Source organism: Stomoxys calcitrans, chromosome 2 (genome assembly GCF_963082655.1).
Source record: "Stomoxys calcitrans chromosome 2, idStoCalc2.1, whole genome shotgun sequence".
Classification (NCBI taxonomy): Eukaryota; Metazoa; Arthropoda; class Insecta; order Diptera; family Muscidae; genus Stomoxys; species Stomoxys calcitrans.
This window is the reverse complement of record NC_081553.1, coordinates 12,015,977-12,033,129: the sequence shown is the minus strand read 5'-3', so window position 1 is coordinate 12,033,129 and position 17,153 is coordinate 12,015,977. Positions and strand designations below refer to the sequence as shown.

The following is a 17,153-nucleotide window of genomic DNA, read 5'->3' as shown; positions in this document are numbered from 1 at the left end:
GTCATGAATTGGGTATATATTGCAGTTGTCAGACCTATAATGCTATATGGTGTAGTGGTCTGGTGGACGGCGCTTACAAAAACCACCTACTTCTCAATACTTAACCGGATTCACTGAGTGCGACACCATCTGATGCGCTGAATTAAATGCTACATCTTATGCCTCTGGACATTGTGGCTATCCAAATTGCAGCGACCACTGCCGTGAGGTTAAGGGAGCTTTCTCATTGATCATGTGGCGGCTACGGACACTGTGTTACCCTTAATACAATATCCGATGTTCCAGGCAGTGTGGATTACATCCTTCCTGAGCCGATTTTTGATAAAATGTACTATACCACTATTCCTGATAGAACCGATTGGAACTACGATATCCCTGGTAACAGACGTTAAATAGACTTCTATACGGATGGTTCCCAGCTAAACCACCAGTTGGGTCCTCATCTAAACTTGAAGAGGTCTACTGCTTTCCTGTCATTGGCTAGAACAGACGTCTCAATCAGTGTGCCCGTCATGACAGGTCACTGTCTAATCGGAAAACATGCTGACAGACTGAAGGCAGACCGGCAACGACTTTTACAGAAGCTGTAGGGACATTGAGGAAGTAGAGACTATAGAACACCTTTTGTGTGTGTGTATGTCCCGCACTAGCAGTTAGAAGGAGTTCCTCTTTAGGTTCTCATTTCTTTGAGAACCTGTCTGATTTAGCGGATGTGAACTTGCGAATGAGTTAGAACGTACGTCTCAGTCATTGTGTTCGTCATGACAGGTCACTGTCTAATCGGAAAACATGCTGACAGACTGAAGGTTGCCAGCAAAGACTTTTGCAGAAGCTGTAGGGACATCGAGGAAGTAGAGACTATAGAACACTTTCTGTGTGTGTGTCCCGCACTAGCAGTTAGAAGGAGTTCCCCTTTAGGTTCTCATTTCTTGGAGAACCTGTCTGATTTAGCGGATGTGAACTTGCGAAAGAGTTATATGGGGCTTTTTAAAGCGATCGGGATGATTTAGCGGTAGGAACTAGAAGGCATCTTTCCTCTTCTGTTCCTGTGGTACCACACCCAAATCTTACCTTACCTAACCTAGTGTCAAACATCCATTAATGGTCTAATTTTCATTCAGGAAACTGTGTAGTATTTGGTTAGGTCCTTTCTTCAGAGTACACCAAACAAAGATCCCTTCAAAAGTGTTATGAACTGGATTTTATCGGATTATCTTCATCCGCTAACTCTTAGCCTTAGGGTGTCTTTAACATTCAACTTAAGCCAAACATAAAAATACGGCAAATGTAGAAGTATAAAAACGGAGACTATTTGACATAGCTTTACAAGACCAAGTTGTTTTAGTTTCCATTTGTTGTTGATAGAAATGAGTGCACTTAAGCAAGGTTTTGCTCTCTTGGCGGTGGTCGCTGTTAGCAATGCATTACCTTTCATATTGCTTGATTGCAATCTAAACGGTGTAAGATAATTGAGAAAACATTTTTCTTTTTTCAAACGCCTATTCAATAAGACTTTTCTCACTTCCTTAGTGTGTACAATCAAAAAATCCGAAACCGAAAGAGGTTCCCGATGGCTTACCATGGGCAATCATAATGGAGCCAAATTTGCCACCAGAAAAACGAAATTATATATTGGGTCTTGCACAACAAACTTTACAAAAATTACTAGCCCAACCCCAAACCAAAGATGAATATCATAATGTAAGCCAAGAAGAATCGCAAGCGGAAGGCCAATATGAATCACAAGGACAAAGCCAAGAAGGCCAATACGAATCACAAGGACAAAGCCAAGAAGGCCAATATGAATCACAAAGCCAAGAAGGCCAATATGAATCACAAAGCCAAGAAGGCCAATATGAATCACAAGCTGAGAGTCAAGAAGTACCGCAAACTGCAGATGAGGATGGTGAATCTAGTTATGAATATGACCCTGATGAACCTGAATATGAAAATGGGGAAAAATAAATTTGAACTTAAATTTGTGAAAATGTAGTATGAGAGGTAAAATACATTTGCAATGATTGCTTTAACTGTATTGTATTAAACTATATTTGGTCTGGGAGGCAACTCCCTCCAATATTCTCAAGATTTCAGTGATTTCTGCTGAAGCAATAACCAATATTATCAGTGACTAACTGGACAGGGCCCGCTCCGCTGCGCCTTCTTAACTCTCCAATATCTTTTTAGGGTGGGGACACTTCGCCCTGAATGTGGATATCGAATTTGTGCTACTGTAGCCTATGTCCGCCTATGACGCTGAACGCCCACGTTCGAATCCTAGCGAGAACTTCAGAAAAAATTTGAAGCGGTGGTTATCCCCTCTTAATGCTGGCGACATTTGCGAGGTGCTATGCCATGCGTGGTCATGTCAAAAAATCTCTCTCCAAAGAGGTGTCGCACTGCGGCACGCCGTTTGGACTCTATAAAAAAGGTTCCTTATCGTGGATAAACTCAATTTAAATCGGAAAGCACTCATTGATGTGTGAGAATTTTGCCCCTGTTCGGTTCCTGGGCAAATTTGTACTCTACTCCCAAATGCCTTTCTTTTGAGTCCCACCCTAACGTATTGGTAACTATTTCGGGTTTAAGGGGAATTTCGAGGGTGAAGTGGCCACCCAGACACTTGGCCCTTAAAGTAGATATAAGATTCATGCATTTTATATAAGCCCCATAATGGCATGATCGGTAAATAAGTTCTGTTTGAGGGTGTTGTGGACCACAGAGTCTTTTTTTCTGAAAAGGAGTATCAATGTCCCGAAAATCGATCAATTTTCACCCTAAATAGCTTTTATATAATTGGGAGTTAATTTGGGGTGGGGCGGCTCCCCAAATATATGGCGCTTCGATTGGATATCAAATTCCTTTTATTTTCTCTCAACCGCCTTTCGTTTGAGCTCTAAATTGTCGCGACTGGACTGGCGGGATTAGGACAGCCCCCGAGGCATCCGACCCCAACAATAAAAACCATGTTTCGTTTTGACTAGGAGAGTGCAAAAAAAAAAATTAACGAATCCCATTACCAATCTCCGAGATATGGCGTTTTGAAAATTAGGGCAATGAGAAGTGCTTTTTAGGGAAGAAAAGTCACCACAGACATTTCGAATCAAATATGGATATCAAATTCGTGCTCAACTCCGAAATCCCTTTAATTTGAGTCCCATATTGCCTTGGTCGGTAAATATGAACCGTTTGGAGAGTGTTTTGGGGCAGGACGGGCACCATCACTATGCCCAGAAAATAGATATCAAAATCGTTCTTTACTCCCAAATACCGTTAATTTGAGCTCCATATTGCCATAATTGAAAATGAAGTTCAGTTTTGGGGGGTGCTTTAGGGCGTACCCCCAAAACACTTGGCACCAAAATTGGATATCTAATTCGTTTTCTACTCTCAAATACCTTTCATTTGAGTCGCATATTGTCATAATGGGTCAATCAACCTATTTGATTTATTTTTGAAAGGAAAAGTGCCACCTAGACTTGAACGCAAATTTTTATGTCATATTCGTAATCTGCTCCGAAAAACACCTTCATTTGAGTCTCATATGGCCATGGTGAGCTAATATGTCTATTTTGGGGTATTTGGGGGTGGGGCGACTCCCCATTACTAGGACCTAATGTTTTATGTCACATTTGCTATCTACTGCCGAATACTTTTCTTTTGAGTCTCATATTGATAGGAACGCCGAATATATATGTTTAGAGGAGTTTTGGGGTTTGGGGGGGCCACTGGGTACTTGGACCAAAATTTAAATACGATATTAATTTTCTAGTCTCCAATACCTTTGATTTGATAAGCATATTGTGCCCGTCGCTACACTTTTGGTTTTGGGTGGCGTTTTTGGGGTAAGGGGGAGGGTTCGCCTCCACCCGATATCTAAAAATTATATAGCCTATGGTTCCTCCAGACAAACGTACACAATCTAAGAAAATTTTAAGAAAATCGGTTCAGCCAAGTATCATATAGTCATAATGGGTCTATTGCCGTTTTTGAGAGGTGGCGTGACCCCCTATACTTTGATCTGATTTTGTATGCCAGATTCGAAATCTACTTCCGAATACCTTTCATTTGAGCCCCATATTGAAATGAACGTTCAATATGTCTGCTTGGGGGAGTTTTGGGGTTGGGGCGGCCCGATGGGTATTTAGACTCAAATTTCAATACCATATTCGTATTCTGCTCTCCAATACCATTGATTTGACACCTATATTGTCCCGATCGGCCCACTTTTCATTTTGGGCTGTGTTTTTGGCATAAGCGGGAAGGTCCATCCCCCTTCCGATACCGAAAAATTATATGATTAATGTACCCATTTTGGGCGTTATTATGAGGGGGGGGGGGGGGGGGGGGTTGACCCCCTATACTTCGACATGAATTTGTATGCCAGATTCGTTATCTACTCCCTCATACTTTTCATTTGATACCCATATTGTCCTTATCGGTCCACTTTTGATTTTGGGTGATGTTTTCGGGGTAACGATGGAGGGCCCGCCCCCTTCCGTTATCAATAAATTAAAAGCCTATTCCTACTTCCTGACCATATTCGTAATCTACTCCCGAATACCTTTCAATTAAGTCCCATATTGTCATGATCGTCAAATAAACCTATTTTAAGGGGCTCTGGGGCGGTCCTCCAGTTACTTGGACCCAACTTTTAGCCCGATGAGTCGGAAGTTGGGGTAGTTCTCTCGATGGCAGCCTAAAATAAACAGTTTAAATAAAAGTTCACAGTGGTTCCTAACTCTATGGATCTTAGTCTCCTCCTGCATATGGTCGGTGCTTGCCTGTGATGGTGCTAAGTACCGCGTGCTTACAAGTTTTTAGATTTCCCCAGTGTGCTTCGCACATCCTCGCCGTTCATACCGGGGCCGCATATTTTATCACCGGTCGCTCGATTGCCTTATAGGTTTTCAGCATGATTTCCTTGGCTATACCACAGGTGCTGACGGCTTAAGATTTTAGGACTCTGTTCTTGTTTCTTGATCTTTCGCTGATCGTAGTAGAGGCAGATGTCGAAGGTTACTCCCAAGATGTTTGGTGGCCTCTCCGTTGGGATGTTTGTCCATCTACCTGTATATCAAGCTCTCTAGTGTAATCAGTGGTCTAGGTGGTGAATAATGTTGCTGATGATTTGGTGAGGAAGATTTTTAAGTAAAGGGCTACTGAAAAATTCAGGCAAGTGCCGGAGGCAAATATTAATTTGCTCACACAGTTCTTTGATGTCATTGGTAAAGGTTAAATCGGATTAAATTGGTAAAGGTTAAATCGGATTAAGGAGAGGACATCCTCCTGTGGGAATCCCTGTTTACCGCTACGCCGTTTCGACTCAGTATTGCTGAACTTCCCAATTCACCTCTCCGTTGAGTTCAGGAGATCAGACTCAATGCTGTCATTGAACAGAATTGTGTGTGCGACCGGTCAAATGCTTTTGACTAGAGGAGAGCCACGAGGACCGAATCAGGCCATTTCGCATTCAGGCCGCGTCTGTTATGTGCGGTGATATCTGTAAGTGCTGTTGATATACATGTTGATAACCCGCTGGGGAATCCATGTTGATAACCCGCTGGGGTCAGAGACGAGCTCAGGACAGATAGAAGCAAAGCCTCAAGTGTCTTTTCGACAGGGGACAAGAGAGCGATTATTTCGTATGACTCTCGTTGGTCTGCAGGTTTACCCGGCTTTAGGGCAAATTTGTACTCTACTCCCAAATGCCTTTCTTTTGAGTCCCACCCTACCTTATAGGTAACTATTTCGGGTTTAGGGGGAATTTCGAGGGTGAAGTGGCCACCCAGACACTTAGTCCTCAAACACAGACACTTAGTCGTCAAAGTATTCGTGCATTTATGTGAGCCCCATAATGGCATGATCGGCAAATAAGTTCTATTTAAGGGTGGGGTGGACCCCAGGGTCTTTGTTCTGAGCTTCAATATAATTGGGTGGTATTTTGGGGTGCGGCGGCCCCTTATTGTGCCCATCGGACCACTTTCGGATATGGGTGACGTTTTTGGGGTAGGGGGGAGGGTCCGCCTCCTTCCAGACAAACAATCTACGAAGATTTTAGGAAAATCGGTTCAGCCATGTATCATATAGTCATAAGGGGTCTAATGGGGTTTTTGTGAGGTGGCGGGACCCCCTATACTTCGATCTGATTTTGTATGCCAGATTCGAAATCTACTTCCGAATACCTTTCATTTGAGCCCCATATTGAAATGAACGTCCAATATGTCTGTTTTGGGGTTGGGGCGGCCCGATGGGTACTTAGACTAAAATTTTGATACTATATTCGTATTATCCTCTCCAATACCTTTCATTTGACACCTATATTGCCCCGATAGGTCCACTTTTGATTTTGGGTTGTGTTTTTGGTATAAGGGGGAGGGTCCGTCCCCCTTCCGATATCGAAAAATTATATAGCCTATGTTTCCTTCCAGACCAAATGTCCGCATATGTAATAGGCGAACATTTCGAAAAAATCGGTTCTGCCTTTTTTCTGTCTATACGGAACAAACAAACCGAGTCCCATATATCCGTGATTGGCTAATGTGCCCATTTTGGGCGTTATTGAGGGGGTGGGGTGACCCCCTATACTTAGACATGAATTTGTATGCCAGATTCGTTATCTACTCCCGCAAACTTTTCATTTGATACCCATATTGTCCTTATCGGTCCACTTTTGATTTTGGGTGGTGTTTTCGGGGTAACGATGGAGGGCCCCCCCCCCCCCTCCCCTTCCGTTATCAATAAATTAAAAGCCTATTCCTACTTCCTTACCATATTCGTAATCTACTCCCGAATACCTTTTAATTAAGTCCCATATTGTCATGATCGTCAAATAAACCTAGTTCAAGGGGTTTGGCTCTGGGGCGGTCCTCCAATTACTTGGATCCAACTTTCAGCCCAATGAGTCGAAAGTTGGGGTAGTTCTCTCGATGGCAGCCTAAAATAAACAGTTTAAGTAAAAGTTCACAGTGGTTCCTAACTCGGTCGGTGCTTGCCTGTGATGGTGCTAAGTACCGCGTGCTTACAGGTTTTTAGATTTCCCCAGTGTGCTTCGCACATCCTCGCCGTTCATACCGGGGCCGCATATTTTATCACCGGTCGCTCGATTGCCTTATAGGTTTTCAGCATGATTTCCTTGGCCATACCACAGGTGCTGCCGGCTTAAGATTTGAGGACTCTGTTCTTGTTTCTTGATCTTTCGCTGATCGTAGTAGAGTGGCTCGACAGAGGCAGATGTCGAAGGTTACTCCCAAGATGTTTGGTGGCCTCTCCGTTGGGATGTTTGTCCATCTACCTGTATATCAAGCTCTCTAGTGTAATCAGTGGTCCAGGTGGTGAATAATGTTGCTGATGATTTGGTGAGGAAGATTTTTAAGTAAAGGGCTACTGAAAAATTCAGTCAAGTGCCGGAGGCAAATATTAATTTGCTCACACAGTTCTTTGATGTCATTGCCCCTCGCCAGTTTAGGCATGATTCAATCAATACGCCAGAGGGTGGTTGGAGGGAGTTTGGGTAAAGGTTAAATCGGATTAAGGAGAGGACATCCTCCTGTGGGAATCCCTGTTTACCGTTACGCCGTTTCGACTTAGTATTGCTGAACTTCCCAATTCACCTCTCCGTTGAGTTCAGGAGATCAGACTCAATGCTGTCCTTGGACAGAATTGTGTGTGCGACCGGTCAAATGCTTTTGACTAGAAGTGAGCCACGAGGACCGTATCAGGCCATTTCGCATTCAGGCCGCGTCTGTTATGTGCGGTGATAGCTGTAAGTGCTGTTGATATCCATGTTGATAACCCGCTGGGGAATCCATGTTGATAACCCGCTGGGGTCAGAGACGAGCTCAGGCCAGATAGAAGCAAAGCCTCAAGTGTCTTTTCGACAGGGGACAAGAGAGCGATTATTTCGTATGACTCTCGTTGGTCTGCAGGTTTACCCGGCTTTAGAATAGGAACCACACGATCTAACTTCCATATGACTGGAATCACCAGGGTAGAGATAGAAAGATTTAGGACATACATCAGGTATTTCATTTCCACTTCTTTCAATTGCTTGATTAGCAGTGCTGATATTCTATTGGGATCCATAGCTTTCGATGGCTTAGTTCTTCTTAAGATCTCGGCAACATCTTCTGTAGTGAATAGTTGTATTTCAGTTCTGAACGGGAGTTTTCGTGTCTTTCATAGGGTGCTCCTTCTCGCCTTGTCTCTAGTTGGGTGTTCAATAAATTGGTTTGCTTATGGTTTTGAGTCAGGTATCTGTTTTGAATTGAAGGTAAATGCGAGCTGGCATGTGCTCCCTGATGGGTTGTTGAATGATCTCACTGTAGACCAAAATCTATTGCCACCAAAAACTGTGTTGCATTTCTCGACTTGCTGTAACCATATTTTGCCTTGGCGATCTTTGACCAACCTGTCAATCTCTTCATTAATTTCATTTTTCCTTGTGCTGTCAGGTTGGCCAGGCGAAGCTCATAACGTTACACGGTCTATCTCACTGCCGAGAAATTTACTCTAATGATCGGTATTCGGTCGGCAGGAATGAACCAGGCAGCTGCTATAGTTATGATTATATGGAGAATCCTTGCTAGGCTGTAAAAATTTGAAGGGGGCGATTGTCGTTGGAATGCGTCTCTAGTATGATCCCTGAAACCTGACCAGTACGCAAGTTTCATGTTACAAAAGTGCTTGTGTCCGACGATGGCGATACTGCAGAATCAATTCCTGATGATGGTATAGAATGTTTACATCCTAGCCAGAATAAGGTCCAAGAAGCTATGACCTGACGGAAAAACAAGGCAGCAGGAGCCGACGGGTTACCCGCAGAACTAAAGGGTGATTCTTCAGCTATTATATACACTGGTTTAAACAGCTTACCCACGTTTCGGGTTTTATTTCAATGTCAAACATCTTTACAAACGTACAACGCTTGCAAATTATTTAATTTTATTACCACAATGCGTGCTCTGTTAAGAAAGTTCACCGCGCGCTTCTTCCATTCCATCGACGAAGCTCATTTTTGGCTCAATGAGTACGTAAATAAGCAGAATTGTCGATTTTGGAGTGAAGATCAGCCAGAAGCATTGCAAGAGCTACCAATGCATCCCGAAAAAGTCACAGTTTGGTGCGGTTTATGGGCTGGTGGCATCATTGGACCATACTTCTTCAGAGATAATGCGAATAGTAACGTAATGTGAATAGTGGCGACGATAATATCCAACTTTTTTTTGCCCAAAATGTAAGAGCTTCACGTGCATGACATGTGGTTTCAACAAGATGGTGCCACATGCCCACAGCAGGCGTAACAATGGACTTAGTGAGAGGCGAGTTCAGCGAACATTTTACTTCACGTTCGGGACCGGTCAATTGGCCGCCCAGATCGTGCGATTTAACGCCTTTAGACTATTTTTTGTGGGGATATGTGAAAGCTCATGTCTATACAGACAAACCCGCTTCAGTTGACGAATTTATTCGTGAGATACAGGCCGAAATGTTGGCAAGAGCATGACAAAATTGCACTAAGCGGATGGACCATATGGGGCGCAGTCACGGTCAATATTTGCAAGAAATAATCTTTAAGCCTTAAATCATATGGACCGTACTATCGATTCAAATAAAGATTTCATGCATTTTTCTGAATTTTATGTTTTTTTTTTTAAACTTTTCCCAAAGCTCTTAAAAATCACCTTTTATATGAAAAAGCTTCTGTCGCGAATTTGATAATAGCTTCATTTTGTTCGGACGCCAATAAACGGACGGACGGACAAAACCAAATCAAGATGCAATATCAAGACGTATAGATGTGTAGATGTTTAGCTCGCGGACCTTTTTTGAGAGTTGCTACCGACGAAAGGGCATGATGAAGCATGTTTATGCATTTTTTATTTTAAATTAAAGGTCATATCTGCATGACGAATTTAATGCTTTCCAGTCACACGTGTATGCAATAAATGCAAAGAACAATACTGCAATTTACAACTATGTTACCCTAACTAAAGACTTTAAGGTCATTTAGTTCATCACTTTATTTGAGACAAGCTAACTCTCTAATATCTTTTTAGGGTGGGGACACTTTGCCCTGAATGTGGATATCGAATTAGTGCCATTATAGTCTATGACGCTGAACGCGTTCGAATCCTGGCGAGAACATCGGACAAAGCGTCCCCTCTTAATGTTGGCGACATTTACGAGGTGTAATGCCATGTATAGTCATTTAAAAAGTTTTACTCAAAGAGATGTCAAACTGCGGGACGCCGTTCGGACTCTGATATAAAAAAGATTCATTATCATTGAGTTTAAACTCGAATCGAAAAGCACTCATTGATGTGTGAGAAGTTTGCCCCAGCTAGGTTCATGGTGTTTTTAAAAATTAGGGTAATGGGAATAGCTTTTTAGGGGAAGAACCTCAGACATTTCCTCTCAAATATGGATATCAAATTAGTGCTGCACTTCCAAATCCCATGGCCGGTAAATATGAACCGTTTGGAGGGTGTTTTGGGGCTGGGGCACCTCAAACATTTTCCCCCAGCCCCAAAACACCCTCCAAACGGTTCATATTTACCGCCCATGGCAATATGGGGCTCATATTAAAGGGATTTGGAAGTGCAGCACTAATTTGATATCCATATTTGAGAGGAAATGTTTGAGGTGCCCCGGCACTTTGCACTGACAATAGATATCAAATTCGTTTTTTATTCCCAACGGAAATGAAGTTCAGTTTAGGGGGAGCTTCAGGGCGTACCCCAAAATATTTGGCTCCAAAATTGGATATCAAATTAGTTTTTCACTCTCAAATACCTTTCATTTGAGTCTCATATTGTCATAATGTTTCAAATAACCCATTTGACGTCTCTTTAGGAGGAAAAGCGCCACCTAGACTTGATCGCAAATTTTAATGTCATATTCGTAATCTACTCCCAAATAGCTTTCATTTGAGTTCCATATAGCCATTGTCGGCTAATATGCCCATTTGGGGATATTTGGGGTGGGCGACCTACCATTACTTGGAGTTAATGTTTTATGCCATATTTGTAAAAAAATGCCTAATACTTTTCATTTGAGTCCCATATTGACATGAACTTTGAATATATCTGTTTAGAGGAGTTTAGGGTTGGGGGTGCCCGCTGGGTACTTGGACCCAAATTTTAATACTATATTCGTTTTCTGGTCTCCAATATCTTTCATTTGATACCGTTATTGACCCCATCGTACCACTTTCGGATATGGGTGGCGATTTTGGGATAAGGGGGAGGGTCCGCCAACACACGATATCTAAAAATTATGTAGCCTATGTGTCCTTCCCGAAAAACGTATACAATCTTTGAAAGTTTGAGGAAAATCTGTTCAGCCATGTACCATATAGTCATAATGGGTCTAATGGCGTTTTTGAAGGTTGCCGTGACCTCCTATACTTCGATCTGATTTTGTATGCCAGATTCCAAATTTACTCCCCAATACCTTTCATTTGAGCCCCATATTGAAATGAACGTCCAATATGTCTGTTTGGGAGAGTTTTGGTGTTGGGGCGGCCCGACTTAAATTTAAATACCATGTTCTTATTCTACTCTCCAATACTTTTCATTTGATACCTATATTGTCCCGATCGGTCCACTTTTGAATTTGTGTTGAGTTTTTGGCATAAGGGGGAGGGTCCGTCCCCCTTCCGATACCGAAAAATTATATAGCCTATGTTTCCTTCCAGACCAACCTACATAATATGCGAACATTTCGAGAAAATCGGTTCTGCCGTTCTTCAGTCTATACGGAACAAACAAACCAAGTCCCATATATCCGTGATTGTGCCCAATCATTGTGTGGCCATTTTGGGCGTTTTTGTGGGGGTGGGTGACCCCCTATACTTCGACATGAATTTGTATGCCAGATTCGTTATCTACTCCCGCATAGTTTCCATTTGATACTCATATTGATATTGTCCTTATCGATCCACTTTTGATTTTGGGTGGTGTTTTTGGGGTAATGGTGGAGGGCCCGCCCCCTTCCGTTATCAATAAATTATGAAGTCTATTCCTACTTCCTGTCCATATTCGTAATGTACTCCCAAATACCTTTCATTTGAGTCCCATATTATCATGATCGTCAAATAAACCTTTTTTAAGAGGTTTTGGGGCTGGGGCGGCCCCTCACGTACTTTGACCCAACTTTTATTATGAAATTCGTACTCTACTCTTGAATACCTTTTATTTGAATTCCATATTGTCCCCATCTGTCTAAGTAGTATATATAAGAGGGTTTTGGAACTTTGAGTATCGAGAGTATGAGTCATCGATGACGTCATAACCCCACCCCACCCCAAACCCCACCCCACCCCAAACCGCAAACCCCACCCCACCCCATTGATGACGTCATAACCGCACCCCACCCCACCCCATTGATGACGTCATAACCGCACCCGACCGCAACCGCAGCCGATCGTAGCGCAGGTGGCGACCGCAGGGGGGTATGACCACATACGGGCCGCCGGTTGAAATGTGTGGACGGACATTAGGGTGCAGATCGCAGGGCGCAGATCGCAGGGCGCAGATCGCAGGGCGCAGATCGCAGGGCGCAGATCGCAGGGCGCAGATCGCAGGGCGCAGATCGCAGGGCGCAGATCGCAGGGCGCAGTGGCAGATTTCGATGATGACTCATCGCCCAACTTCAACTAGTGTTGGAGGGTGGGTGATGTAGATTGCTGACCGCAGGCTATAGTTTGGTTTGAGTGTGAGAGTTTATGATTAATGTTGAATGTTGTGTGACCACCACACTGGAGTGTGATGAAATAATTGTGGTCAGTGTCTATGTATGTTTTTAGATCAAAAATTCATCAATTGTACACACAACATATACATAAATTAGTTTTAAATTATTTAGATGATAAGAGATTTATAAGAGAAAATGGTGTTGACACCTATGCTTGGGGACACTATAAAATAAAAAAATAATTAAAAGAAAAAAATGGTTTTGTTTGTTTTGTTTTTTTCACAAGATATTATATTTATTAAAGAGAAATTGTATACATAAATGACCACAATTGTAAGTATTAAATTTTTGTTTTTGTTTATAATTGTATTCGATAGGTGGTTTTAAATAATTAATAATTTCCAACGGTGGTTGTAAATTACCAAAACTATCAAAATATTCCTTATAGTTGTAATTTTTGTAATAGGCAACCCAATGTGTTCCTGGCCCATTAGTTGTATCTAAATTAACTATTCCACATTCTTGTCGTAGTGGTTTGTTTGGTAATGAGTCACGCATAAAAACCCCTCTAAAGTGTTTCAATGGCTTGCAGTACTTAACCAAATCGATATCCGTCAATGGTCGATTGGGTAATCTACTTAGAAGTTTTTTGGAGCTGGTTTATAGTAAAGTCCATATCCTTTTTTATAAGGTTTAAGATATAATCCTTTTCCCATAGCAATTGATTCCATATATCTGTTATGACGAGTAGCTTCAGCTAATTGTTCTTTCCCATTTTTGATATCCTTAACTGCTTTTACAATAGCCGATCCTCCAGTTGCTAAACCTCCAAGGGCTGATAACGCAGTTAAAATTGGAACTATTGGTAGAAATCCACCAATTTTTGGTACTCGAATGACTCTTGGTACACCAATATTACTCTTCTTTTTATTTTTAAAACTTGAATGTACAACGTTTTTTGCAATTTTTACAGCATCATATATATTGTTAGGTTTCTTATCTTTTAATACTTTTAAAGTATTCTTAACTGTCGATGCAAATAATTTTTGCTTACATTGCTTTTTCTTCATTTTTCTTTTTGTTGTCATACCGAGTCCGAATTTAACTTTTGCTTTAAGTAAGTTTGTTACTAACCAAGCGTTTGCTCGTTCTTTCCAATTGCTATCTGTTGATTTAACTCTTTGCCAAGCTTTTTCTATTAAAACTTTATCAGCTTGATGACGAGAATGAATATCTTTATTTTGTGAGTATGCAATATCGTGTTCTCTACAAGCTGAATCCAATAAATTTATTCCTTTGTCTCCTTGTGCTAAACGTTGTGCTAACTTAGTTCCTGGTCCACAAAATTGATATCCAGGTAAATGCACTTCAAACGGAAGATTATTAATTAAGTTGTTTACCAATCCAAATCCAGTAACAGACTGTTTACATTTATTATAAATCTTGTAATTAATAACCATAATTTTTTTTTGATTATGTAGTGATAGGGTACACGATTTAAATGAAAATAAGAGTTTTTGTATATATATACTTAAATTTATATTGAAAAAGTTTAGTTAGCAATATGCGTTTAATAGAACAAACTAAACAGATTGCTGTGAAAAACATTGATAATGTCTGTTCACAGAAAAAAAGGATTGTACATAGTACTTTATTACCAAATTCTATACGTGCCCTTATAGTAGGCCCATCAAATTGTGGTAAAACAAATGTTATGATTAGTCTCATAGAAAGCCCTAATGGCCTCAAATTCAGGAATATATATATATATTCTAAATCTTTATATCAACCAAAATATCAATATTTAAAAAAATTGATTACTCCAATCAAAGGAATAAACCTATTCACATTCTCTGAAAATGAAAAAGTTATAAGTCCAGCCAAAGCAAATATGCATTCTATAATGGTATTTGATGATGTAATTTGCGATAAACAAAATACTATAAGGGATTATTTTTGTATGGGAAGACATAAACACATTGATTGTTTTTATTTATGTCAAACATATACAAGGATTCCTAAACACTTAATACGTGATAATGCAAACATGATTATCATATTTAAGCAAGATGAAATGAATATTAAACATATATATAATGATCATGTCTTGGGTGACATGACATTTAAAGATTTTTTAAAGCTTTGTAGTGAATGTTGGAAAGATAAATATGGATTTCTTATTGTGAGCAAGGATGATCCCATTGATAAAGGTCGATATCGCAAAGGATTCAATTGTTTTATTCAGTTATAATATAAATCAGATTGATAACAGATATAATGTAGATTATAAACAGAATAGAGAGCAGATTGGTGACAGAAAGAAAGCAGATCGGTAGCAGATATAAAGCAGATCGGTAGCTGATATAAAGCAGATCGGTAGCAGATGTAAAGCAGATCGGAAGCAGATGGATACATAACCAAAAAAAATAAAAAATAAATTATCCAATCATGAAGAGACACAATTTGTTGAAGGAAATTGTAAAAACACGAGCAGTATTGAAAGAAAAGTTAAAAAACATTAAACTTAATCAAATAGATAGGGATAATCTATTAGAAGATACATTTCAACCAATAACCAAACCTTTGAAGGATATTATAGGAAAACTAGATGAGAACAAAAAAGAAAGTAATCAGTATTCTAATAAATATAATGATAAAAATATTTATGATTATAATAAACAATATGAAGACGATGGAAAACTTGATAAAAACAATAAGGATGATGATGATGATGATGATAGCTTTATATCAGACATTTATAATGATGATGATGACTATATGTCTAGCAATGGACTTCAAATGAGAGATATTACCTCAAGTAATGATAATGAAAGATATAATAATCAACATTCATCAACAATATTTCCGAATATAGTAAATTCTACACATAAAGAAGATAATTCAGAAATAGAACAGATGGATATAGAGAAATTTTCACAAAAACGAAAATTTTCATCAGATGAAAATAACACTAATAAAAGGATAAGAAAAAATTATAATATTCCAGTTGATTTAAAGAGAAAAGATTATACACTAGAAAAATGTGGAGTGAATCGGAATGAGCTTAGAGAAAAATTAAAACGATCTAATGATAACAATCTCAGTTTATTTGACGATAACGATAATAAGCGGATGAAAAAATCACATCTATTTTCAAAACGAAAATGTGAATTTCAGTTAAATACTAATAAAAAACGTATAAAATTAACTAACAACAAAATCATAAATATAAATAAACGAAAAAGACCCTCACAATTAAATACTGATAGAAAACGTTTAAAATTGATTAATAACAACCAATTAAACTTGAATAAACGGAAAGGTGTTTCACAATTAAATCTTGATAGAAAACGTATAAAATTGAATAATGATATCTCATCAAAATTGAATAAACGAAAAGCTGTTACGCAATTAAATATTGATAGAAAGCGAATAAAATTGAGTAGTGATAATCTATCAGACATAAATGTAGCATCTTCATTACCCAACGTTCTACAAACACTTATCGATAATAGACAATTAGATAAAGTTTATGGATTTCATATAGATACAAATGGAAATATGTATTTTGGAAAAAATCAATTAAAATTTAATGGATGTAACTCTATTCAAATTGGGGAATCTATTTGGAAAATGTCTCCCGGACTATTTCAACTCATGTTTCACATTAAACCTCAACATTATACAAAGAAGGATTTAAATCAATATAAGGATATTTTGATGAAAACAAATGCTCATAAAAGAAATTATTCACCAGGAGAACAAATTAAGGGAACTCAAGCTTATAAATATCAATTTATAATAAAACGGTTATTTGATGTGAATTCAAATAGGATATCCAAAGGTAATGGATTGAGTTTGAAATCATTAGACAATCACAAACCAAATTATATATATTGGGATGACCCTAACGAATTGGTTGACAGATTAAGATTGCTCCTTTCATCTGAAGGTGTTGGTCACAACAATCACAAAAACGAAATTATTTCAATTGTTGAAGAATTGCGAGAAGCACATATTATTAAATAAAAAAATCAAAAATGTATACAATCAATAAATTTGGAGAGAGCGGAAGTAAAAACCAAGTCAACAATGCAATGCTAAAATTGAGTTTAGGTAGATCACTTGGAATTACTATTCACAACAATGCTTTAAACTTTCATGGGAAGAAAATAACTAATTTAAGTGCTCCCTCTGATCCTGATGATGCTGTAACAAAAATATTTTTGAAAAAAAAAATAGATAAAATCGAAAATAAAATCAAAAATCAGCAAGATGAAATACTTAGAAGATTCGAAGAATTACAGAACAAACTAAAAGAAGACATACATATAGAAAAAATGAAAGAATATATTTTCAAATGGGTTGAAGTGGAAAAAATTGTTCTAGAAAATAAAAAACATATTGAAGCTATAAACAGTGATTTAACTAAACTAAAAAGTGTGATTGATCAATTT

At 39.2% G+C, this 17,153-nt stretch overlaps 2 protein-coding genes across 4 annotated transcripts in view; one reads left to right on the top strand and one right to left on the bottom strand.

Moving 5' to 3' along the window:
* Positions 1–17,153, bottom strand: part of LOC106080611 (M-phase inducer phosphatase) — a 549,197-nt gene that overhangs the window by 286,215 nt on the left and 245,829 nt on the right. The window lies entirely within an intron of this gene.
* LOC131995058 (uncharacterized) lies at positions 1,318–2,035 on the top strand. 3 transcript variants are annotated; one of them, XM_059362767.1, is made up of 3 exons: positions 1,318–1,460; positions 1,531–1,762; positions 1,850–2,035. In XM_059362767.1, the coding sequence occupies exons 1-3, from the start codon at positions 1,368–1,370 to the stop codon at positions 1,963–1,965; spliced, it is 441 nt and encodes a 146-aa protein (XP_059218750.1). In that variant the 5' UTR covers positions 1,318–1,367; the 3' UTR covers positions 1,966–2,035. The 3 variants fall into 3 exon arrangements, with proteins under 3 accessions (XP_059218750.1, XP_059218749.1, XP_059218748.1); XM_059362766.1 differs by having other exon boundaries at positions 1,531–1,795; XM_059362765.1 differs by having other exon boundaries at positions 1,531–2,035.

What these genes read in the sequence shown, in the direction of transcription:
- LOC131995058 (XM_059362765.1), top strand. Translation starts at nt 1,368, where the DNA reads ATGAGTGCACTTAAGCAAGGTTTTGCTCTCTTGGCGGTGGTCGCTGTT. An exon ending in TTGATTGCAATCTAAACGGT is followed by an intron (nt 1,461 to 1,530) that starts GTAAGATAATTG and finishes TCACTTCCTTAG; the next exon opens with TGTGTACAATCAAAAAATCC.